This window comes from Macrobrachium rosenbergii, chromosome 45, assembly GCF_040412425.1.
Source record: "Macrobrachium rosenbergii isolate ZJJX-2024 chromosome 45, ASM4041242v1, whole genome shotgun sequence".
NCBI classification, from domain to species: domain Eukaryota; kingdom Metazoa; phylum Arthropoda; class Malacostraca; order Decapoda; family Palaemonidae; genus Macrobrachium; species Macrobrachium rosenbergii.
Genome location: NC_089785.1, coordinates 22,826,692 through 22,853,290, shown reverse-complemented (window position 1 = coordinate 22,853,290; position 26,599 = coordinate 22,826,692). Strand labels below are relative to the sequence as shown.

The window sequence follows — 26,599 nt, the reverse complement described above, 5'->3', positions numbered from 1 at the left end:
ATATTTTGCTGTCATGGGTTTGAAAGTTGTGGAAAGTTTAACATTCAGGATTCTAACAAACTTTTCTTGCTTTCTGATCACAGAAACTTGACCTTTTAATGTGTGGCATTTCCTAATGGCAGATAATCATTTTAGCTAATATTTTGTTATTTGCCTTAATAATTGTGCAGGTTGCTCTTCCTTATTGTGTGTGGACATTAGTATTCCTAAGATTGCTCGGTTCACTGCCAGAAATCATTCAGAAATTATCTTACGTGCTTCCGAGCATATTGGCAACTGTTATTCGAGTTCATGTTTACTGATAACATTAGGATGCAAAATTAAACACACCACCCTCATTCCTTATCATAATTTATTCTTACTGTTACAAGGCTTGATAAAAATCCTGTGTAATTTCAAACAGTCTCTAGACTGGACTTCCATTTCTATGTTGAGAAGTGAGAGAAATAAAAATTTCTGAAGTTATCAAAGAGATACAACCTTTTATATACACAAAATAACAAATGATCAAACACATCTGCTACACAAAGCAAAACAAATGTCGAGACAGTATCACAAAGAACTGCTGGACAAGACACCTGTCTGGACACACATGAAAAACCTAACTTCGTCTCAGACAGCTATATCGGAAAAAGGATCATCCTATACACGAGAAGACCCATAAAATCAATAAATTTTTAACCCATGCATTTTGCAGCTGCAGCAGCAGTGGTAGCAGTAAGGGCTTCGCGAAGCCAACCGTACCCCACTGTGGCGTCCTCTGATGATTCATTCTTCTGTGTCTTTGGGTATAACTTCCACTATCTTTGGAGTATCCTCTGACAAATCTTTGATCTTACCTTTGGACTTTGCCTCTTTATCTTCTGTGACTGCAGGCTTGTTGAGAGCTGCAAAAGAAACAAGTCGATTACATACTTTGCATTAATGGAGATCTGAGGCCTGCTTACTTATTTCAAAAACTGGTTCTGCAACAGAACCACCATGTCAAATTAAAACTCCACAAATGAAGAGACCACTTAAAATTACTGATAAAATATTGTAAGCCATTTGCAACATCACCGTAACATTAGTTTAGCCGAGACAAAATTATATTCCAGTCCATAAAATGTACTCAAAAATGAATTGCTACCAGCTTATTGCTTTAATTCCTAAAAAGAATTATAAGGTTATGACAATCAAATAGAAGGGTAATCCTAAAATATACAGAACAATACGCTACTTGGATCACTCCTTGTTAATGTTAGCAAGAAAACTGGATAACTATCTACAATACTGCAAGTGTGTACCTGGTTAATCAACTAAAACTTTAATAAACCTACAATGACATGTCCAACTGTCATGTCAAACTACTTCATACTCGAAAATACTGTACAAGGATAAAAACGATTAAAATTATTTACCTGTAAAGGAAAATAAAATAATTATATCACACTTTTTGAAAATTTTCTCTGTCCACTACAAAACAACATGCAGCAAAACCGAGGGGAAAAAAGGTTATGTATAAACTGCTAATTGTTCACAAAACATCCATCTTTTTTTTTCTCACTCCAAGTGGTCACCAGATGTGGCGACATCTCACACAAGTTAGATTTCACCACCTTCACAGTCAGTACCAAAAAGGTGTGGCAGAACTCGGTAGTCTAGTATGTTAAGAATGAGACGCGAAACAGGGTTCAAAATGACACACACACACAGGTACTAGTCATTACAAAGAATTAGTGGCAAAATCAACTCACTCGTTAAAAAAGTGTAGCCCAACATACCCTACTTTCCCTTTCCTTTCTGTTGCTTACTACTCTTACTTCCAGCAGCAGACTTAGCTTGTGGATTTTTATTGGATTTTGCCGTTCCTGCATTCTGTGGAACAGAGGGAGGTGCATTCGGAGGAACGGGAGCTGATGCAGCTGTGGCGGGTGGGGCAGAAGTAGGATTAGGTACGTTAGTAGGGAGAGAACCATCAGTTTCCTTGCTTGGAACGGGAGCCACAGCCCCTTCCTTTAATGGGGTTGGTTTGACCGCCTTTGTGTCTTTTGGAAGCGTGTCAACTTTTCCAAGGGACTGGGCTGGAACAGAGGCTTTACCAGGACCCTGCGCTGTTGCAGTCTCTTTCTCAGGGCCTTGGGACGATACAGTTTCCTTCGCTTGAGCAGAAGCAGCAGCAGTTGCTTGGGCCTGGGGCTGTGCAGCGGCAGGAGCTGGAGCTGGGACTGGAGCAGCAGCAGCAGCAGTGGCGGGAGCTGGAGCTGGTGCCATTACCTTTGCTTGAGCACGAGCAGGGGCTGGTACTGCACCCTTTGCTGAAACGGGGGCTGGAGCAGGTGCTGGTGCCACCTTGGCTGGGGATGGAGCAGGTGCTGGTGCAGCCTCCTTGGCAGGAGCTGGAGCTGGAACTGGAGCAACTGCTGGTACTGCCTCCTTGGCAGGAGCGGTAGCTGCGGCAGCTGGGGCCGCCGGCATTGGTGCGGTCTCCTTGGCTGGGACTGGGGCAGGAACTGGTGCAGCCTTCTTGGCTGGGGATGAGGCAAGCACCTTTGCATCCCCCTTCACTTGAGCTGGGGCAGGAGCTGGTGCAGCCTCCTTGGCTGGGGTGGGAGTTGGTGCAGCCTCCTTGGCTGGGGCTGGGGCGGGAGCTGGCGCAGCCTCCTTGGCTGGGGTAGGAACTGGTGCAGCCTCCTTGGCTGGGGCAGGAACTGGTGCAGCCTCCTTGGCTGGGGCAGGAGCTGGTGCAGCTTCCTTGGCTGGCGCAGCCTCCTTGGCTGGGGCGGGAGCTGGTGCAGCTTCCTTGGCTGAGACGGGGGCAGGAGCTGGTGCGGCCTCCTTGGCTGGGACGGGGGCAGGAGCTGGTGCGGCCTCCTTGGCTGGGGTGGGAGCTGGTGCAGCTTCCTTGGCTGGGACTGGGGCAGGAGCTGGTGCGGCCTCCTTGGCTGGGGCGGGAGCTGGTGCAGCCTCCTTGGCTGGGGCGGGAGCTGGTGCGGCCTCCTTGGCTGGGGCTGGGGCAGGAGCTGGTGCAGCCTCCTTGGCTGGAACGGGGGCAGGAGCTGGCACGGCCTCCTTGGCTGGGGTGGGAGCTGGTGCAGCTTCCTTGGCTGGGACGGGGGCGGGAGCTGGCGCGGCCTCCTTGGCTGGGGCGGGAGCTGGTGCAGCTTCCTTGGCTGGGGTGGGAGCTGGCGCGGCCTCCTTGGCTGGGGCGGGAGCTGGTGCAGCTTCCTTGGCTGGAGTGGGAGCTGGCGCGGCCTCCTTGGCTGGGGCGAGAGCTGGTGCAGCCTCCTTGGCTGGGACTGGGGCAGGAGCTGGTGCGGCCTCCTTGGCTGGGGCAGGAGCTGGTGCAGCCTCCTTGGCTGGGACTGGGGCAGGAGCTGGTGCTGCTTCCTCGGTTGGGGCGGAAGCTGGTGCGGCATCCTTGGCTGGGGTGGGAGTTGGTGCAGCCTCCTTGGCTGGGACAGGAGCTGGTTCGGCCTCCTTGGCTGGGGCTGGGGCAGGAGCTGCTTCAGCCTCCTTTGCTGGGGCTGGAGCAGGAGCTGCTTCGGGTTCGGCCTCCTTTGCCGGGGCAGGAGCTGGTGCAGCCTCAGTTTTCGCAGCTTTTTTCGGGGCTTTGGTCGACTGGGGTTCTTTGGGCGCCGCTTCCTTTTTGGGACCAGGAGCAGCGTCTTGTGCCACCGCGTCTGCAACCGAAGCATCTTTGTCTGCACTCTGCTTGGAGCTAGCAGCAGCTTCTTTCTTTTTCTTGTCCTTTCCATCTTTCTTGGCTTTCTCTTTCACCGGGACTTTCTCTTTTGGTGGTGCCTCCTTATCATTTTTGTCAGCAGTTACTGTGGTTTCCTCAACCGGCGCTACAGAATCGTCTACTTCGATCAGGTCCGGTACGTCATCCTCCTCTTTGCCATCGATAACTGGCTCGTGATTAGGTTCAGTGGTCTTTTGCGCCTCTGTGGTGGCAAAACAACATATTTACCCTACTCTATGACAATTTAATCATATATATTAAACTCTTTCTCTGTAAAAGGAAATGAAAAGAACTGTACATAAGACATTACAGCACCACTAGGCTCTATCATTTCATCATCCAATTACCATGCCATCAACATCCTGCCTCAATGCTCCAATCACCTTGCCATAAACTTTATTATTTTAATAAAATATTAACATCTCCCAACTGACATTGCATGCATCCTAAGGAAAACAGTAAATATTCCAAGTAATTTGTACTTTTCCTAACATAAAAACATCAAGTTCTTTACTTAGGATTTTGCTTGCAAACGCGAGCTGGAATGCCCATTTAAACTTTGCTGACAAGGCAGTCAACTATAAACTATAACCTGTCAGTCTGCATTCCACTTTGCCAAAGTAATCAAAAGAAAAATCTAAATAGCCCACTTTATCCAAGCAAACAATGGGGCATAATAGTCGGATTACCTTAATCTAGAAAACCAACCTCTCACAAGCCTTCTAAGTGGCCAAGTCTTTTGTACCTGCAAGGTAAATATATTAGAAAGCACCATATTTGCCGGCATATAAGACGCACCCCTATTTTAAAAGGGTAGTTTGTGGGAAAAAAAATCTTAATATGTTTCATCAAAAATTTAATGAGACATTTTAAAGTGATTTTGTAAGGAAAAATTTATGCTTCTGTGCATGAAATGCAATACTGTGAAAAGTATACAATGGACCGCCACTTTTTCGCGGTTCACTTGTCGCGAATTTTTGTGGAACGAACTTTTGTGGAACACATCTTTCAATTTTACGCAGGACCTTTCACCAATTTGCGATTTTTCTATGGGCCGTACCTTTAATATTATCACCAATTCAATTTTTTTCGTTGAGCAACAGTGTATTCAATAATTACTGTATATTTTCAATAAAGAACATTATATATATATATAATAATATATATATATATAGAGAGAGAGAGAGAGAGAGAGAGAGAGAGAGAGAGAGAGAGAGAGAGAGAGAGAGAGAGAGAGAGAGAGAGAGAGAGAGAGAGAGACTGTGGTGTTTACATCAAAGTCTAAGCACATATAAATGGATTCTGTAAGTAAAATAGGATTCCATACGTAAAATAATGTTTTAATGATATTTTCTTGTTTTTTTCTGTTTACATATTTTGTTTACATCTGCTCATTGTAACTAGATGACAGGCTAACTGCTGACGTATTGAAAGCAATTTTACACAAGTTTGTGATAACAGACCCATAATTCAGCTCGTCTTCAATATTTTTAGTAAAGCAATTTACTGTAATAATTAGGCTTGTTTTTCAATGTTTTATTATTAGCAACAATTTTTGTGCCTACCCAGTATGCTTGCCGTAGGATAGACCTAGCCTAGCCTGTGGGGTATTCTGTCTCCTATTAGTTATACGACAGCATGGCAGTTTTTTGATACATAAAAAAAAAAAAGTGTATAATACGCCGGCAAATACGGTATATCAGAGCATGACGCCATTGTGAATACTACCAGAAGCTGTTCTCTCTCCAACGAAAACAAGTATTCAAACTGACAAGGAAAACTAATCCCAGTTCCTTCAAGAAGTCTCATTTGACCAACGGGTTTGGAAACAAAACACTCAAGAATAATCATCAAAAGCTTGAATGGCTAAGGTCAGGCAGAGTCCAGAGAGATGGTGGCTGTAAGCAAAGTGGTGTGCAGGCTCATAGAAAGGTTGGGCTTCCTACTAGCTGTCGATACTTAACTACTTTGTCGGTAAAATTTAAACTGCCATTCCAGCTCAGGTTAGCAAGCAAAATCCTACACAAAAGAATAAGGGTTTGTAATCGTGTAGGACCACCAAACACCTTTTCAATTCACTAGATAATAGGTTAATGGTAAATGAAACTAACCTGAGTCTCCAGTATTATCAATACAGAGGAACCAACATGACTTCTACTTGTACTTCCACCCTACAATTCAAATTAAGTCTAGGAAATTTCTATCCTATTAATTAAAAGTAACAAAATCGATTACACAGTGCGTCTGTCCCATAAGCATTAATTGATGAGTAATAATAATTTTCTGATAGTTATCTGCAGCCTTTGAACAAATGTTTTGACATGCATTAGAATGTGCAGCTTTGTTATACTGTACTTCCGAACACAATTAAATCTGCGGACTCACTAGATTTACACTCCTACTTACAATCCATAAGTTTTGCAAATCTACTTTACCAAATGCATATGAGGTTGGAACTTCAATACCATATTTATAGAGCCTAACATTTTTACATAACCACCATCGATTACATTTGTCCTTCCTTACACAAGTTACTTAAAACAACCACATACCCTTTCACACACACACGAGGACGTGTCCCTTCAAGTCCCCCATCCTGGTAACAAATAACAGCTTTCAATCTGAACAAATTGAAAGACTTCGACCCTGGAACGCTTACGTGATATACAAGTGTACGATACTTTTCAAAAGGCCTACCTGGGAGATCCATTGCGCCTTCATAAACTATATTTTAGGTAGAAACACCTCACCTCCAACCCCCTTGAAACTTACCTAAAGACTGTGAGACAAATAAAACCACTAACCGGGGGTTTAAATCACCTGTGGCATCAAATTTTTTACTATGACAGGCCCGCCATGAATCAGTATCGTATGAACTTTTTTTTTTTCAATATTTTAGAGTATACAAAAATACATGAAATTTATTATATATGGCTATAGTTAGCATATTAGCATTTAAAATACACAACTTCTAATAGCAATTTTTACCCCATTCATAAGTAATGCATTAATTTTTCAGCCGATGGCTGCTGATTTTAATGCGAGACGAAAAATCATGTCAGATGAGTTAACAACTTACGCTTGGTCTGACCACAACTGTTAAAGCAAAACTTGCAAATGTTTTATTAAACTTATTCCTGTGTTGATAAAATAATTATCTTTAGTCTTTATTACGCTTAAACTCATGAAAACACTGCTTACATCTAATAAACTTTTCAATACAGACCAAGTTACTGTACAAAGGGTATCAAATTTTTCGTGGGTAAGTTTGTGACTGAAAATATGAAATAGCACTTTCACAAGGAATCATAAAAAAAACAATCAAATATTAATTCTCAGAAACACTTAAAAATGCATTCAACAATGACAATCATCCTCTGAAGGTCTACTAGTCATAACAGAGTCGCTCAGACTTTTTTTTCACAAACCATCAAAAAGATACCGAGCATCTACCACCTATTGTCGAGTCCAAGTTTCTTTAATAGAGGAGTCACAGACTTGTCATGTCCACAAAATTATCACTGAATAATCTAAAATATGCAATCTTTATTTCCTAGTGGCATTATGCTAAACTCAGAGGCACCCCTACACCTTTAAGACAGTTTCCCAAAACCTATAGCTATCATAAAGAATAAAGAAAACTAAAAAAAATTAAAGACATTCTAAAAAAAATTTCTACTACACAGGCTACACTCACATCTGACATTCAGCATCTTAGGAATTCCAAAACAAATCGTCTAACAGTAGAAACTTTCATTAGATACTTCTACATTAGCCCTTAGATTTATCATTTCATAGCTAGCTAGAGAAATAAATAGAAATCAAAGAAAACAGAAAATAAATATGCATTGTGCTTTTTACCTTTCTCAGCCTTGCTGGCAGATTCAAAATCTTCCACAAGCTCTGGAACGTCATCGTCATCTTCATCAATTCCGCCAGCAGCAACATTGCCTGAGGAGAGCGATTCATTAGCAGTTTTCATGATACAAGTTTATATGACCATGTCGTGTTAACCATTCCAGTACCAGGCTGGCAGGGAAAAATAACCCCATTGCAGAACAATTAAGATAATCTCATAAGATGTCCATAACGGCCAGCACAACAGTAGCCCAAACATAATGGTCACAGGCAGGATTTGGTCCTAATTGACATCTTGGACACGTTCTTCACAGCTGGAGTGGAAGAGTTACCGTACTGCTTTCCCTATATACATACAATTATTTTTAAAATGTACTACTGCTGGTACAATTCATGACTGGGTGAGGTAAATTGCTAAACTATTATGTGACAGAACTTTCCCAAGAAACGAAAAGTCTGGATAGCTTTAGACAGTGCAGCCTGCAAGAGCAGAAATGTAGAAAAAATCTGTTGTAATCCCGCCTAGCATACAACAAATACACTGCAGTCTGTACCCAATACACAGTTTACTGAACAAACATCAACGAACATTAGCCAGTTACAAACTTGGACTTGGTATGGTTAAACCATTTTACAAGAGATTACGTCCCACACCACAGGACCCGCAGCTGCCTTTCTCGTGCTGCACAGTATGAACTCTAATACGAGCAAGCAACTTTTCCATAACTTATGCGGACAAATAAAAGGAATTTGTTATGCTCTCATATTTCTAAAATTATCAGTGAGTGGAAATGAAAACCTGATAAATGCATCTAAAAATACAGACGTGGCCAAAACTGTTAGCACACACTGTACTTTGTACCAACAACAGTTCAAGTAAACCAACTTGCCTGTCATGGAGCCGACACTACAATGGGAGTTATTCCTCGTAGCAAAATAAAAACAGGAAGATTTCTGTACCTTTGAACAATCCAAGGGATGACAGCCCTCTCAATTGTCTTTTATGAGTATTATGCAAAAATTTTATGACTAATATGCAAAAATTTCAAGTAAATTAAAAGGAGAAATTGGTAGTATGCAGGGTAGGGAGAAAAGGTTAGACACTGGTAATTTCAATTCCTAAATTCTGTCCTGCCAATCTGTACCTGATATTCAGCGTTACTTTCAATATGAGAAAAATTCAACAATTTTGAGGACATCAGTGAACTCCCTCCCAAAAGTCATAGGAAAATCATCTTATGCTATATACAAAGTATCCATCACAGGACTTACCGGCATTCACAGAGGATGCTAGGCGCTTGAGCTGGTTAAAGCCTTCTGCCCCTAAATGACTCAAGATGCTGGGCAGCATCTCTGTAATTTGTTTGGACTCAGCATGACCAGATACAGCAAAAGTGTTGGCATTTAAAGAAGCCTGTACTTTTGGATTATTAAAGTGAATCACCGAGCCATCTTCTTTGATCATGTTCACCTGTAAGGAATATTCACAGTTGTGAAAACTCTTCCTATAAAATTCAGATGGGAATTCTAGCAGAAAACGCAAGCAGTAAAGTACAAAGTATAGATACAGAGTTGCTGCTTTAGGCAGCATCCCAAAAAACACAGTAAATCAAAATGGGTGAACAACTCTTACCTCCTCAATGCCTGATATATTATTAACAGTCAGCTTCTTGAGGGAATTCTGTAGCTTTTTATCGTCAGTGGCTGAGGACCGGTGAACTACCTTCTTCTTTCTGCGGGCGCTACCCTTGCCTCCGATACGGACCTGCTGTTGTAATTTAGCAAGCTTTTCGGCATTCATTTTGGATCTGAAAAATTTGCGAGTTTCAGTTGCACTGACAATAAGCATGGCTGATCATTATATAAATAACAGTACCATGTCAGTTTCCTTACAGATGAAGGAATGTGAATGCAAACTATTCTCTGCATAATTATGACTGTATTTTCCAATAACCTACAGGTATCGCCTAAATGGTAAAAAGGTTTTTCCCCCAAAAAAGTACATGCATTATTTTGACCCTAGAAAAGTGACAAGGTTAGTGCAAAACACTTTCTAATTGTGCATAAGGCTGGGAAATATCTTTCATGATTAATGAAGTAAAGTTATAAACCAAATAGAGGCTTAATTCTTTCTTATCCAAGGAACACAAAATTTGAGTAATGTTAATGACAGAAACGTCGCAAAGTTACAAACTCCCTTTGATACTTTGCGCAGCTTCAAAAGTTACATATCAACAAGTTACAGAAATTATAACACTTGTTTACTTGACGCCATATTACGCAGGACAGCTTTTCGTATATAATTCACTATCAACCAATTACAGATGGTTCTTCTATCATTTTTTTTAATAAGATTTTTTTTAATATAGTTAGGTAGGTGGTATTAGTTACATATGAAATTAGCTTAATTTATGTGGGGAGACATATTTAACCTATATATAACTGTGCATCAATGTGATATTTTGTTTATTGGATGTATACAGGCAGTTCCCGGTTACGGTGGCTCCGACTTACGGCATTTTTTCAAATACAGGCAGTCCCTGCTTATTGGCGATGTCGGTTAACGGCGATCTGGTTTTATGACGCTTGGCTAACAACGTTTTTAAACCAATTTTTGATGATGGTAAGCAATTATTGGCGCCAATATGTGGTTAACGCACCGATTAGCCGTTTATTGTCGCTTATGACATTGTAAACGCCATTCATTACCGTAGTTATCGGCGATTTTCGGTTAGTGGCGCTCAACAGGGAACAGAACTCCAGCCGTTAACCGGGGACTGCCTGTACGTTCACCAGAAAATTGGTTCCGAGTTACGGCTGACGTCCCAAAGTTACGGCGCACTAACCCTAAAGTTATGGCGCCATAACTAGGTTCCCGAGTGACGTAGCTGTAGACGCTATAACAAGGTGAGAAAACCGGTTTAGGGAGCTGTGCGACCGGGAGGTTTCGCTATAAGGAGGGGAGAAAACCGGTTTATTACCAGGGCAAAGCTTACAAACCTGTCTTAAGTCATGTTAAAGCCTTTTGGAAAAACAGCAGTACTCCATTACAGGTTTAAAAGAACATGACATTTTACAACTAATAATTTAAAGCAGTGCGTAATTTTCTACGTAAAAAAAATTCTTTACACTTAAAAAGCAGTTCTTGACAACTTTCCATCCTGTCATTTGGACAATGTGGCTGAGGAGACCGCGGAGGATAAAAATGGAAATTTCAGTTTTTGTTTGTATGAAATATAAAACATACAATATAGATACCAAAAGAAATAATTGCGTACAAACAACATAATAAAATACAGAATCCGTGCATCTTCAAATTTCAAGTGCGCTGGCAAGGAGAAAAAATACATTAGATCGTAAATATTAAAAAATTCATCCTCGGATAATTTAAGCATGAAATCTACTTTAAATGTTTTTACTAAAGTATTATTTAGGCATAAAACCTACAACCAATTGTTGTTTATCACGTTTGGCTTACGTAATTAATTCACTGCTGAGTAGGCGACTGACAGTTACATATTTCACAATTCTGAGCATTTAGTTGGGCCTGTTTCACAATTTTGTAGTTAATAATGTAAACATTTTATTAATTGCATACAACACGCTTCAAAATTATAATTAAAACTCCTAACAGCGATTCTTAATTGTAGCCTATGCTAACCTGACTACCCAAACCACATGCAATTTACATTTCAATCCATTTTGGCGAAACTTTTCAACGGGAAGCAAGGGCTATTAATTACAATGGTTCTAGCCTACTATGCAAGCGTACATACTAAATCGACGTAGGACTGGCCTAACCTAACCTAGTCGTGAATAGGCAGGAATTGTCTTATCCTAGAATATTATCAAATAGGTGACTTCAGTCTCATCCTAGGATATTTTCGAATAGGTAGGACTTCAGTCTAATCCTAGGTTATTATCGAACAGGTAGGACTTCAGTCTCATCCTAGGATATTATCGAATAGGTAGGACTTCAGTCTTATCCTAGGATATTATCGAATAGGTAGGACTTCAGTCTTGACCTAGGATATTATCGAATAGGTAGGACTTCAGTCTTACCCTAGGATATTATCGAATAGGTAGGACTTCAGTCTTGACCGAAGATACTATATAAAACCAAAAATCAACATAGCATATAGGATGCCTCGTCAAGTACAGGTAGGACGGCTGGGGAGGAAGGGGATTAAAATCCTACGAGGATACCACGAAACCGATACGAAGAGGCCTTTAAAAGTAATTAAAGAATTATTATGATAATTACGCGACTTAATTTAAGAAATTCTGTTACTAATCAACAAAGGCCAAACACTTCCTGGTTACAGGTAGGATCCGAGTCAAAGGAATACCTCATCCTAATAGGATACCACGAAATCGCCATGATAGTTAATAGAGGGTTTATTATTATAATAATTAGAATTTTTAAATGTAAGAAACAATTGCATTGTTTGATAAAAACCCCGACGAGGTAATTAGGCGGTAAAACCAAACGGCCTCGTTGAGCGGGACTACCGGTACGTCAATTGTCCGACATTTTAGAAGCACACGAGGCACAGAACGTTAGTTAAAACGACATTTCAGTCGCCGGGAACGACATCCCGATCCCCGGGCCTCGAAATCACCCGAAGAGGGAGCCGGAAAATTAAAAAAAGAACAAGGAATTCGGCGCCACGCAGCGCAAGACCCCTTCCCGCGAGAAAAGCAAAAGCGAGGTTGTCCGTCGTGACTGACGACTGACGGCCTTGATTCAAAAAAAGGAGAATTCGTCGCTTTTCATTCGGCGAATCGCCGTCGGAACCCGTCGGGACGATCGCAAAACCCCACAGGGGAACAATTCGCTCCGGATTACGGGCTGGAGGAGGGGGAATTCGCCCCGGAGGAGATTCCACGTGATTTCGGCGGACCTTCGTCTGCTGGTCGAGCGACTGCTGGCTCCCCCCCGAAAACTCGTGAGGGTCTATTCTCGTCCCTCTTTCTCGCCTCTTCTCGTCACATTTCGCCTCCGGGGAGGCGTCCTGCGGCCGCATCCTCTCGCCGGAGGAACCCCGGAGGGCGGCGTCGCGATTCCCTACCTAGGGAGGAAGGCAACACTGAAAACTGCGGGAGATATTACCGATATTTTTCGAGCCCGACGACCACGCGGAAGAAGCCCCTTCGGCAGCTGCTGATGAAAGGAAGGACTGGCGCCTACTGACTGACGTCACAGGCAACAACTAGCGCGCTCTAGCGTACGGTATAAACGCCGGAAACTCCTGGCATAGGAACAAAAGAGCATCGGCTTTAAGAGACTTCTAATGACCAAATCCCTTATAGTGTCGCCTTCAAACGGCGTATATCCCTTCCGATCTCCCACCGAATCTTCAACTAATACGCAAATAAATCTCCTATAGCGAACATGGTCATCATAATCTGGCGTTTTATTTATTTACTAAATTACTATACGTATACTTATTTAATTCATTATTTAATTAATTCGGTCTTTTATCGCCTCTCCTCTACCCGTCGTAGATCCCTTCCGGTCCTCCATCAAACCCTCACCTGATACGCATAAATGGATCTCCTATAGCGAACGTGTTCGTAATCATTTATTTGCGAGACGAATTGTTTCTCGGCATTGCCAGTTTTAAATCCCCGTTCCTCAAAGTCTCAAGACATTTTGTACGAGTCTGTCGAAGTAGTCCGCCATGAGCAATAGAGATACGCCTGAAAATAGACTTTGATTCTCGGAGGCACGTAAGAAAAAAATAAGTAAACTTTGGCTGCCATCAACTGGGAAACAATTGTGACTGATTGGTCGTTCCTTGCGAATTTTTTTCCCCGAAGGACAGGACGCAGACATCTTAGAGAGCTGACAAGCTCATATAATTCACAAAGGAACTTGATTTTGCAATGGGTGTAGAAAAGAAACAGTCCAAGGTAAAACGAGAAGCTCCTCGCTGGCATATTAACTATCATTCAACGTAAACAACATTCAGAATATAAACACCATAATTATGTCATTTATCTTATACGTAACGAATGTAGGGAACGTGGCCGCCAAAGTTGACAGAACCATTAAAAGCCATAATAGATTTCCGCGTTTATTCGGGAGAGAGAAACTTAGAGAGATGTTTAAGTAAATGCAGATTAAAGTTATTCTCTGTGGCAGGCAAATGCTTGCACATGGATGACTCAGGAATGTTGCACATGTGCTTGCGGTATTTTTGACCGAGTAAGATCCGGAAATCAGCTCACACAGCAATGACAGGAGAGTGATGAAAGGAGCCCGGATTAGCAAGCAATTCTTGGGGAAATGCTGCTGTGTGCTTGCAAGTAGACCTTGATATGTGAACGCGACATTAGTTGTTTTAAGGTTCGTTTGTGCCTGGGAAAGGCAAATGCCTGAGAATTTCGAATTCCTGATTGAAATGAGTTAAAATTCATGGCTGTTTCTTTTTTCAGTTGCTCAGCCAAACTTTCTGATAAATTTACCATTTAACTTTTCAGAATGTGCAGAGAGAGAGAGAGAGAGAGAGAGAGAGAGAGAGAGAGAGAGAGAGAGAGAGAGAGAGAGAGAGAGAGAAGAGAGAGAGAGAGAATGAATTTGGAGAAAGTTAAGAGTAAGCAACAGTAATATTATGAGGGTATACAATATGATTCACACTTGGGTTAAGCATGAGAGGTTTTGCTACTTCAGTGCCGTTTAAGGGTACATAGGTATGATAAGACTACTGTATTTTGCTTTCAAAAAAGGAACGTAGGCAGAAGCTACACGAGTGACTGGAAGCAGCAATTTAACCTTAACAGCTGTTTCTCAACAGCTGCAGGTGTACACCTGAGGTAGTCCCGTACCTGACAGTCGGCCAAAGACATAGATGCATCTGTGTCTATATTTGCTTGCAAGCAACGTTCTGCGTTGCACCAGAACCACTTTTATTTTTTATCCTAGTTTCCCATACTTAAAAGTGTATGTGTTGTCAATGACATATGATTTCAAGCGTTTTCACGTCGAGCTGAGTGAAAGAGGTGTTCATCCTCCTCTTCTTCCTCTCATTTTTATCGATAGTTTGGATCGCTGACTCTTTATTTCCCTCCAATCTCAAGCTATGGATTTCTCTCCATGCCATTCATGTCATTTTCCGTCTTTCAGGAGGCGAATCTTTGCTTCTAATGCTTCTTTCTTCTTTAATTTTCATGACATTTGTAGTTCAACTGCTTCATATTCCTACACGGAAAGGCCACTCGACAGTGAAGCCTCTAGGCTCATGACGAGTACATCACTTCCACAATGTGTATGATCTCGTGCTTCCTGGGTAATAAGATCCTTCTGCTGATACCTCTTCTGCTCCACCCGTCTATCCAGCACTTTGTGGGTCTTCTTCTTCTTCTTCCCTCCCTCTTCAAGAGTAAAAAATACTCGAGCACTTAATTATCTCAAAGCACTTACTATACGTTTCTTCAATGATACAGACGTTTGTACCACCTCTCCATATCTGCACATTCCTCACTCTTTAGATTCTTGCCGTTTTGCTTTTCCTACACAAAATTTTCTCTGCCTTTCCTCCTCGAATTTGCATTCAACAACCACACTTAATTTACATAAAGAATTTCCTTAATGATTATTTCAGACATTCCAAATGTACACTTCCAAAAAGATTTCTCTCTCCAAACCACAAAAACACCCAATGCAGTTATCTCCCTTTTTTATGCTTTTTCTGGAACACACCATTTCTCTCGTCCTATATGTCATCAATTACATTTATTCCCAAATGTTCGTCCGTCCCATAAACGAAATGAAGGCACAAAAATACCATATGCAGAAGCTACGCTCCTTACGAACTTTCAGAGATACGAATGTGATCGTAAATTAAAATTGTGTTCAGAGTGCTCTATTTGCCAACCTGAAGTGCAAATTTTGTGTTGCGTGCCTCTGCTTAGTTACACTTTTTCTGCTACCCACGCCGTACAGCATGGTAGCTGATGTCAATATGCCGTCACAGCCTCTCAAACCAATGTGATCCGATTCATTTGTGTGATTTTATCATGAAATATCGAGCCCATCTTTTTTCTGCCATGGCATAAAGCCCGTGAAGATCGTGGCAGTGGTAAAAAGCGGCAAGCTATCTCAGTGGAAACAAAAGTGACAATTATAAAGAAACTGGAGTGGTGAAAAAAATTGTTGAGGTAGCACACCAGTATGATGTGAATTGCTCAACTGTTGGTACATTCTCTAAAAACCAAGAGTGAATAATGGAACATGTAAAAGGTACTGTGTCAGTGCAGTCAATAATTAAAAGCAAGAGACGGGGGAGGTTGGTAGAAGAAATGGAAAAACTCTAGGTATCTGGATGGAACACCAGAAACAAAGGTTTGTACCGCTTAGCCTGATGACGCGTGACGTTTCAAGAAAAGGCTAAAAACCTTTTTTATGACTTGAAGGCTAAAGCTGGCGTAAGCACTGGAGGTAAAACATTTTGTGTAAGTCATGGATGGTTTCATCGCTTCACAAAACGTACTAACTTGCATCACGTGCCCGTTACCGGAGAGGCAGCGAGTGCCGACAAAGCAAAGCCAAAAAATTTTGCAAGGCTCTCAAGGAAATAATTGATAAGAAAGGTTATACCCCTCAGCAAGTTTTCAACATTGACGAGAGAGATCTGTTCTGGAAAAAACTGCCTGACAAAACATACAACAGCCATGACGAGAAGACAATGCCAGGATATAAGGCAGCAAAGGATAGGCTAACTCTATTAGTGGGGGGCAACGCATTTTTAGTGTATCATGCTGGAAATCCACAAGACCTCAAAAACATCACAAAAAGCTCTCTGCCCATAATCTGGATGTCCAATAACAAAGCCTGGGTGACTTGCTGTGTTCAAAGAATGATTTTCTAGCACTCTGTTCCTGCCTACCTGGGCTAGCAAGGGTCCCTGGTCTATGGACTTGGGCCCAGCTGTTGGCACGGCCCAGTGAGAGAAGATGAGCAGAGAGCATGCAGGCGTTTCTTTACAACTCCGCCTTCTGCTCTTTGAAGATAGCAGCGCAGGGGTCCCAGGATAGTGGCCTGGCCCAACTGGCCAGTCACACAGACCAGGCAAGACGAGGTCTCCACTCAGTCTTCGCCATTGGTAGAAGTTCCAGCTTCTGAGAAGACTGGAGCATGTTTGTGGGACAGCCCTGCCCATATTTGTTTGAGCGGGACCGCTCTCCCCAACCCATGCAGACGTTGTCACCGTGGGGTGACGATTGCCCATGGCATTGCTCTACTGTCAAGGCTTCTGTCATTAACAGGCTGGGCAAGGGTGTTCGCAATCCCTCGCCTGCCCACTCCACGTCATTGGAGTTTTTCCAGGAGCCAAACAGTACAGGGCTTGTGACCAGGATTGTTCTCACTCCTATCTCAGACCGTACATGGAGGCCTACATTCCTGGTTCGGTCCTTGGACCGGACAGGACATAGTGTCTTTCTTTCTGGTGACCCTAAAGGGAACCCAGAATTTTGATTGACCTGTTTTGGTCCAGGTGAATTCTCTTAGTTCTGGGCAAGGAAGTTCTCCTCAACCCAACCGTTCCCGCAAGACACTTCCTCCGCCAACCCCCTTTCAGCCCTCCTCCCATTTCAGGGAGGGCAAGGGAAAGAAGGGTGGAGGATGCTGGTGGGGTGGCGTTCCTCCCTACTCGCTGAAGTGGATACCTGGGAAGAGGATGCCTGTCAGGCAGGTTATCTACAACACTTTGAGTCTTCGCCATCCCTCACCCTCGATCTGGTCAGATTGCAAATGTTTGTTCCTGGCACGCAGAAGGACCTCGCCCCGTGGGAAGAGGTGACTGCAAAACTCCAGAGAAGCTCTGTAGAAGTTGTGAGAGACTGGTCTCTAAGGTTTTTACAACCTCCTGTCCCTAGTGGGAAAGGCAACAGGTGGCTGGAGGCCAGTCATCAATCTCTCCCCACTGAACCAGTTCATTTGCCAGACCTGGTGGATGGAAACAGTCTGTTCGGTTCTCCATCCCATCAGAGTGGGTCACTTCATGCATTTGGTGGATGTGAGGGATGTGAATTTCAAATACCTATCCATTGGTCCTCCTGCAAGTACCTCCACTTTACCCTTGGGGGGGAACGGTGCTCCAGTTCAGGGAACTTTGTTTCGGACTCTCAACTGCTCCCAAGGTATTCACTTAGGTGTTCACACTGATCTCAGCTCGAGCTCATTTGCACAGGTACATCTGTGGAAGTACCTGGGCAATTGACTGGTCCAGGTGAGCTCGCAGCCGCAGTTGCTTCAGGACAGAGGTCAGCCTCTCAAGTTTTTGTCACGACCTGGGAGTAGTGATCAACTTCACGAAATCAGATCTCACACCCAAGCAGAGGGTAAAGTATCTGGGCAAGCTTATAGACACAGCAGCAGCAAGGGTCTTCCGTTCAGATTCTCGTATCAGCAGGTTCAGAGAGGCAGTGTAGAAGTTCCTGTCTTGACAGGAACAACCTTCTCATCAGTGGTATGTCATTCTGGGTCACCTGTTGTCATTGGGGAAGATGGTCTCTCATGGGTGGCTTCACCTTTGCTCCTTTTAGTGAAGGATGAAGGAGTAGTGGTCTCTGAGGGACCCTCCTTTCTCTCCTGTTCCTCTATTGGCAGAAGTGAGGAGAGATCCAGCTTGGTATGGTAGTTAGATGATAGGAGGCCTTTTTTAGGGGTGCCACTAGGCACTTCCCCTCCCTAGGTGCTTCTGTTTTCAGACACATCGACTGAGGGATGGGGTGCACACCTGAAAGAGTTGTTGGTTTCAGGTGTGTGGAATCAGAACGACAGACTCCTCCACATCACTGTACTGAAACTCAAGGGAGCTTTTTTAGCCCAGCAAGAGTTTTGGGACAGAGTGATAGGGCACTCCGTGGTGCTGACAAGCAACAACACTATACGTTAGTGGCATGTGTCAACAAGCAAGAGGGACTGGTGTCCTTCCAGCTGCATAGGTTGGTGGCATAGGTGTACAAGTGGGAGTAGCACACTTGGTGGAACTGTCAGCCAGTATATTCCAGGGTCTTGCAATGTGGTGGTAGACTCCCCCTACCAATGGATAAGCCTCCTATTTAACGAACAAAGGTTTGTATGTGTGTAAGTACAAATAGCAAGTTTTTAAAGTTGCAAGCAAAAGCCTATGTAAAGAACTTCAGGTTTGTATGTTAGGGAGAATACAAATTACTTTAAAGATTTCCTACTTTATGTCTTTACCTGAACATTTGGTATTGTCTTTAAGAAAAGTTTTTTTTTATATCAGAATGGGAAAATGTGTTTAAGAAGTGTAACCAATAAACATTTTTTTGTACTTATGCAAAAAGTTCATTTTAAGTTTTTTTTTTTCAAAAGAAAACTATTGAGATGGCTATTTGTCTGTTCACCTGCACTTTTTCTGTCCGCCCTCAGATCTTAAAAACTACTGAGGCTAAAGGGTTGCAAAGTGGTATGTTGATCACCCACCCTCCAACAACACAGGCCGTTGCTGATAGTTTCATATGGCATTATACGCTGTACAGAAAACTTGACTGCGCCGAAGAAACTTGTTTTGGTTATATCTGTGCTCACTAATGTTAAAATTACAGATTTAGGCATTCCTTTTACTTTTAAAGCAACTTCAGAGGAAAGATGAGTATTTTTCGTTATCAGTTTATCGAGGGACACTGACAGAATAGTACCGGCTTAATAGGTTTTCTAAAGATGGCTGAGACCCCTAAAAGGTAACCATTACGTTCGTTATCTCAAGATTAAATATATTCTCTATCATTATCAAGCTTGAAAATACAAGCTTTTCAAAAAGAGTTGGTTTCAACCTCCCACCGTGGGGGAGTACCTATATCATAGACGACTAGATTGCAGACCGTAACTGTTAATAACATCAAAAATATACTAACTATTTATATAGTGAAATTATCTTCCGTAAAAATTTCTTACATGTCTTTACTTTATACGGAAAACATTCATAAATTGATATAATTGGAAATTTCAAAGGTGATTTTTTAAAATAAATATTACATTTTTATCTACAGTATCTTCAGGCGTTTGCATTGCTACTAAGTCCCTAATAACCTAATTCCTTAAATGTCAAAACAGCCCCTTGCAATTCGGCTCCACCTTTTACCCTGGCCACCATCTTCCTGATTTGCATTTATCCTTATCAAAATGTAGTTAAGAGTCAGTACAATATTACCATCCATTAAATATCTAAACTTATTAATGGTTCCACTGTCGACATTATAAAATACATGGTGCAAAGATGTGACCAAATGAGCAGCTATTTGGCTAATTAACATAATTCAGTAGCATATTTATACGATAACTCTTCTTAATCGGTATTATGGTGTTAACTAGGCGCGTATCAACGTGAGCTTCATGTCATAAAATTACATAAACATTTAAACATAAGCAAAGAGAAGACAAAAGGTATTCTTCGGTCAAGTCGTCCACTTTAGCTTTCCGAGACCATACAGTATCCGGTCTTCACAAAGGTTTGGAAAATTAAAGCTGAAAATGGTAAAACTTCTGAAAATGGTGAAACTTCTGAAAACGGCAAAGCTTCTGAAAATGGTAAAGTTTCTGAAAACGGTATAACTTCTGAAAGTGGTAAAGCTTCTAAAAATGGTAAAGCTTCTGAAAACGGCAATGCTTCTGAAAATGGTAAAGCTTCTGAAAATGGTAAAACTTCTGAAAACAGTGAAGCTTCTGAAAATGGTAAAACTTCTGAAGACAGTAAAACTTCTGAAATTGGTAAAACTTCTGAAAAGGGCAAGACTTCTGAAAACGGTTAAACTTTTGAAAACAGTAAAACTTCTGAAACGGTAAAGCTTCAGAAAACGGTAAAACTTCTGCAAGCGGTAAAGCTTCTGCAAACGGTAAAACTTCCGAAAACGGCAAAACTTCTGAAAATGGTAAAATTTCTGAAAATGGTAAAACTTCTGAAAACGGTAAAGGTGCGAAGTGAAGGATACAATTTTGTTGTTTCCACACTACATTTTTCGAATCAGATGTGAATTTGGGCCATGTATTCTCTATCTTGAGTTAACACTGCCAGAGGCATTTGCAATCCACTATTCGATAAAAAGATAAGAAAAGATTAATGCAATTTTAACGATTCACTGGAAGTATGGAAAACTATTTATATTAGGAATATCAGGCAACATTCACGGAAAACATTTTCTCTCTCTCTTGCCAAGTATTTTGAACAGACCGCAAAGAAACAGCAATAATATTAACCATACCTGTGTTGTATTCAGTCACAAAAAACATCATTTACATATGTATAGCCAAGTGGCTCCACGGCTGAAGCACTTTACAGATAAGCATATATAATCTGGTAGAACAGGAATAGGAAAAACAGAAAGATGGCCAAAGTTAATAAGAATTTGAAGATTAATTAAAACTTATCTAAATGCATTCATTAATTGGTCTGAAATGACCTTTGATATTAATTTTCTCAATCGGATAATGTAGTTGGAGAGCTAAAGTGGACGACTTGACCAAAGAATAGTCATGTCTTCTCTTTGCTCGTCATGTTTGAATGTTTATGTAATTATATGACATGAAGCTTACATTGATACATGTCCAGTTAACACTATAACACTGATTAGGAGGAGTTGTCATATAAATATGTTACTAAATCCTGCAAATCAGGAGAATGGTGGCCAGGGTGAAAGCTGGGGCCGTTTTCGCAAGGGGCTGTTCTGACTTGTAAGGAAGGATTAAAGTTATTAGGAATCTATAACTTAGCAGTGGAACCACACTACTGATGATACGTTAAATAAAAATGTAATCATTATACAAAACTTATCTTTGAAATTTCTAGTTATATTAATTTATGAGTCATTTTCGTATAAACTAAGATATGCGAAAGAATTTTCACGGAAGGTAACTTTCCTTATATATCAGTTAGTATATTTTTGCTGTAATTAACAATTATGTTTAGAATCTAATCATCAACTAATGAATTGAGGTTCAAGAATCAGAAGCAAAGACGGGGGGAGAAGATACTAGGAACAGAAATAGATGGAGAAAGCTGCCTCGAGCGACCAACCCTCCTATACTCTATACAGAGGGACTAATAAGATCGAAAGAAGAAGATAAGGTATACATAGCAGCGTGGCCCTCACGCTGAGTGAAAGCAATTTGTGTTTGTTAACAGTCAATCAAATAACAAGAGACATAATGTACATACAGTAATAATAAAATATATATTGGCGAAATGGCCAGGAAACTCTACATGCAATATACGTGAGATTCTTGCTGCGTTGTTAGATGCGATGCGATACACGATCGTATTTAAACTTCTAACGTCATATGACTGATACCCCTTACCTGTAATTTAGGTCCCAATTTCGAAGCCTTATGCAGATAGGGTACTGTGGCCTTTCAACTGGGCAGAATGAGAAAAGCTAAGCTGACCTATTAAAAAGATGTCAGCCTATGAACTATTCCACTGCCATATTGGTCATTAACTGGCAAAATGAGAAAGCTGACATATTAAAAAGATGTCAGTTTATGAACTATCCTAGTATCATAACGGACATTTAATGGGCAAAAACGAGAAATCTGGCCCACTTCTTGGATGTCAGCCTACAAAATATTCCATTTGGGCATCTTCGTAACCCGGCCATATTTTAGCCTTTTCTGATGTTTTCATATGATGAATTTATCATTAAGCTTTATTTATCTGCAGCAATGTGGCACTTAATATGAATGTAAGTTGGAAAACGGTAACAAAATGGAGTTAGCTGCTCACATATTCATTGTGTAACTTCGTTACATTACCTATTTGCATTCATATTTAAGAGTAAAATGCCATAACGTTGCTGATGAACAGAGTTTAATGATAAATTCATTATACAAAAACATAAAAAAGGCAAAAATATGGCCGGATCGTGAAGATACCCAGATGGAAAATTTGGTAGGCTATTTTTTAAATTGGTCATTCAATGGCCAATATGGCGTCCCGTCACAATTTTTCATCCGTAATTCGCATCAGAACAGACAATTTTTCCACTGTCGTTCTAACAGTGAAGATTACATAAGTTATTGACAATCAGAATAACCTTCTTTCCTTCCTTACAAGTCAGAACAGGCCCTTGCAAAAACGGCATAGAGTCAGTACAGTAATACCATTCATCAAATATCTAAACTTATTAATGGTTCCACTGCTGACGTTAAAATAAGTAGTGCATCAAGAATCTTCCGCCCACTGCCATTGACAATATTTTCTGCAATGTTACACTGAAATACCTAATTAAACAGACTCATGTCTGATGACTCTTCAATAATCCATGCTATAATTAGCATTGCCAATGTCATCTCGCAGGCACTCGGTAAAATGTGGATTTGCTATCATTTCCCTGCATTTTGGTCTATATTGTCACTGAAAGCTTTCTTGCTAACTTCTTGCTAAAAATGGAGTTTGCTGTGCAACAAATAACGTAACACTTTCAAGTGCCGAGCACATGAAAATGGTTCCGAAGCTTTCACATGATTAGAACTCTGACCACCATTACACACAAGACACTCAACTTTGCTAATATTTCACATTTGCAAAACAAACAATCGGAACTGAGGTATAACCGAATCACTAACTTAGTACAACTAGGTAAGGGAATTGAGGTCTTACCGAATCATTTAGTAGGCTACAACTGCCGGTAAGGAACTGAGGTATCGCGGAATCACTCAGTACAACTACAGGTAAGTATTACTGAGGAAACTTCGTTCAAATTGATCGAATGACCGGCCAAGTTCTGCTATGAACGTGTTCATTTCATGTTCGATCCCTAACTTTCCTCTGACGCTCTCATACCGTTTATCTCAAATTTCCATTATCCGTTCATCTATATATTCTCTTTCCTTCTAATTTCATGGTGATATACAACTTAAACTTTTATTTGTCTCTACGAATCAGCTTTAATCAACTAAATTTAATAAAAATCTAATATATTTAGAGGTTCATTCCGCTAAGTTAGCAACGCTGGAGACCGCTAGAACGCGATCTCTTAGCGTTATGATTTTGATCAAACTTCTTTGAGGTTGATTACAACCCGAAAAATTGTATGCTCATTGGGAAAATAGGTGTCATTGACGCTATTAAGCCCGAGCAAGGAATAATTTCCAATTCTTTATTATAGTTTAAGTAAAGAGCTGGTACTTAACTATGTAATGAAAGTCTCTTACCCAAAGAGATATTCACTGTATCGATAAAATTTCACTTTACCGATATTGTACCTGACAGATTTTACATCTGTGAAAAATAATAGGTGATGATTTATTGTATAAGAATTTTTAATTCGGTTGGTGCCAAACTTTTAGGCTCCTACAAGTCCTATTATCAGCAGCAGTCACCGACATCCTATTTAGGAAACCGTCTTGTCAGTATTCTGTTTCAAATACAATGTCTCACTGTGACATATTATTCTGATGTTTGCGTTACTCAGTGTGAAATGAATGGTCGTACAACTGTAATTGCAACAGTAGTTTCATTCTAAATACAGTATATGATTAGTGAGTACACACTCACAGCTGAAACAAGCTATCAAGGCACAAAAGGGAACACTGTAAGCACTTAAAGAAAGGGGATGTTTTTGCAGCAATCCAGCGAGGTATGATTTTTTTGCTGAGCGAGTGTCTGCAATAGGGGGCGGTAAAGTTTTCATTCGAGAAATTTTGATAGATTAACACAACTGAGAAACATATGATAGAGTATACACAATTGAGAAACACATGAAAAAATGTGTTGCAACTTCCGGTGCGCGAGAAGTTTGCTCTTTTGATCAAAGAAAACGAACTGAGTTTTGGTTTCTCTTAGGTAAGAGACCGCCACTAATATAAAATAATACTTGGCAGTAAAAATATTTTTGGCTCTTTTCATCACATCGAGGTTTCCTAGTCAACAGTCAAGAAAATCCGGGTTTCAACGGCATAATAACATCCTTTTAAGATCATTAACACAGATCAGGACAGAAATGGGGCCAGAATCGACCCCTGGGGTACTCCGAAAAATATCTTTCCAAAAGCGGATAATGACTGATCAAACAAAATAAACAGGTTGGAAGCGATTGGTGACGTAATTTTCAAACAGAAAGAAGTCAACATTGCCTTTAGCTAACTTTGTTCTTACTAAAATCTGATGGCGGTCACTATCAAACGCTTTGGATATATCCAATAACGAAAGTTATTTTTTTATTGTTTTCATATATTTAGTTGTAAACTCAAGTGGTGCAGTTCCCGCTGAAAGGTTAGGTGTGAGAAATTCCCAGCACAGCGCTCTTTTTCATAATATTTTTCTTACTGTGGAGTTATTTTGTATCGTCTCTTGTCATAACTACTGATTTGATTTTTTATCGTGAATTGCCTCCTGTCAGGTAACCAACGGACAAGAACTATGTTATCTATCTGTTATTCACGTGAAATCCAAATGTATTTACACGTTTATAAGTTATGTAGAAATATGTACGTTTCTACTGCATGTCATGATAATAAGGCGTTCTGCAGTTTGGCTACCAATCGGACTTTCTTCTGCCTGAACGGTTTCAGCATTTCACTCGTCACCTTGGGGGCCTTAACAATGCCTAGATTGCTTGTAAACTCTTACTTATTAAGATGGACGAACGGCCACACAAGTAACTTCAGGATTAATTAGAGAAGCCGACACAGTACCACCGGAGAGAGGGCTCACGACCTATCTAACCCAACGATTCCGAAGTTCCAGTTTCTGCCAGACCCACACACCCCATGCAGGGTTGCCAGAAAGACTTAGCTGCCAATAATTCGAAAATCCACCACGAGATTCGAGAATCACATCTATTCGAGAATGACATTCTTACATTATTTTGCTTGATTTTTGCTATGATTCTAGCACGTAGTATCTGCGGTCTGTTAGGACCGAAAGATGTTTTCTCACACAGAGACGAAGTCTTGACGTGAACATCAGCAGACGTTATACAAATGAAATTGCTCTTGGTGATTGTACAGCACATATCACGTATGGCAATAGCTGAAGGTGTTATTAGATCTCGTTTGTATATCTCGCCAGTGAAGTCATTAGGAAACTTCAGGAAAGTGGAAATATTATGCTTGGAATTTATTTTCGATAACGAACTTGAGAATTATCTTTAAATTTTGGATGCTCATGTGAACTTTGTAAGCCACTTCTGTATTCGTGGTAATTGTATAACTTGTCTCCATTTCCCCAATAAAACCTGAATGCCGAGCGGAACGAACGGCTTTTTGGCTCAGCTTGTGAGTTGACCTGCTATCCGGTGTCATGTCGTGATGTGTGTGGGTGTGAGGACTTAGAAAGGGCGAGTGCCCTCATCCTTGGAACTTTGTGGTAACTTGCTTCATTGAGGTGCCATTGAGTTTCACTTCCCTTTGAGTAATGTAGGTTAAAATAACACGAAAAATGTATAACCAAAAACTCACCTTATTAGACTTCAGTGCAGGGCACTAATTCCAAAGTAAACTTAAACCCTACGAGAATCGAAACACTAGACTGGGACGTCCCACAACCACAACCTTTCTCTTTCCATGTTCCCTGCTCTCACCAACCACGATTTCCTCACCTTTACAAACCCCCTCCCAATCCCCAACAAGTAATTCATTTTCATTTATCTGTTTTATAGTTACCCATTTGATATGTTTAACCTGTAGCTATTAAATTGATTGTAAGTTTAAATTCAACAAGTGTGTTTCAATATCCCGCCCATTTTATTCTATTTTTCCTGTGTTCCAATTTTATTGAACGGTGAAATAGTCTGATCTGATAAACTTCGTATCTCACAGCAACTTATGGTCTGAGTTCATGTCTATAGGGACTGCTCAGTAAGTGGAAGTACTTAATTTTGGTACTATTCATTAATAACATTAGTGTGTTATTCTTGTTAGAACTGAATTCGGTTGAGAAATATCTCCCCGTAACTTAGGAACCGCAAAGGGAGCCTTGTGGTGTTGCGGTTATGTAAGGATTTTAGCTAGTTTTGACCAAGTGACAACATCAAGCATACAGTGTACTT

General features: G+C 41.0%; 1 protein-coding gene across 6 annotated transcripts; it reads right to left on the bottom strand.

Annotated features, from left to right (window-relative positions):
* Positions 1-334: 334 nt before the first annotated feature.
* Positions 335-26,118, bottom strand: LOC136830015 (proteoglycan 4-like). 6 transcript variants are annotated; one of them, XM_067089202.1, is made up of 7 exons: positions 12,696-12,829; positions 9,216-9,390; positions 8,855-9,053; positions 7,586-7,675; positions 2,605-3,926; positions 1,764-2,574; positions 335-887 (listed from the first exon to the last, which is right to left on the bottom strand). In XM_067089202.1, the coding sequence occupies exons 2-6, from the start codon at positions 9,381-9,383 to the stop codon at positions 1,765-1,767; spliced, it is 2,589 nt and encodes an 862-aa protein (XP_066945303.1). In that variant the 5' UTR covers positions 9,384-9,390; positions 12,696-12,829; the 3' UTR covers positions 335-887; position 1,764. The 6 variants fall into 6 exon arrangements, with proteins under 6 accessions (XP_066945303.1, XP_066945301.1, XP_066945299.1 ...); XM_067089200.1 differs by lacking the exon at positions 12,696-12,829 and adding an exon at positions 26,010-26,118 and having other exon boundaries at positions 1,764-3,926; XM_067089198.1 differs by having other exon boundaries at positions 1,764-3,926.
* Positions 26,119-26,599: the final 481 nt, after the last annotated feature.

Excerpts from the sequence above, each read along its gene's own strand:
- LOC136830015 (XM_067089200.1), bottom strand. The coding sequence starts at position 9,383 with ATGAATGCCGAAAAGCTTGCTAAATTACAACAGCAGGTCCGTATCGGA. Across the intron at positions 9,054-9,215 it reads ATATATCAGGCATTGAGGAG|GTGAACATGATCAAAGAAGA; the intron begins GTAAGAGTTGTT and ends TATTCCTTACAG. Across the intron at positions 7,676-8,854 it reads AGCATCCTCTGTGAATGCCG|GCAATGTTGCTGCTGGCGGA; the intron begins GTAAGTCCTGTG and ends CGCTCTCCTCAG.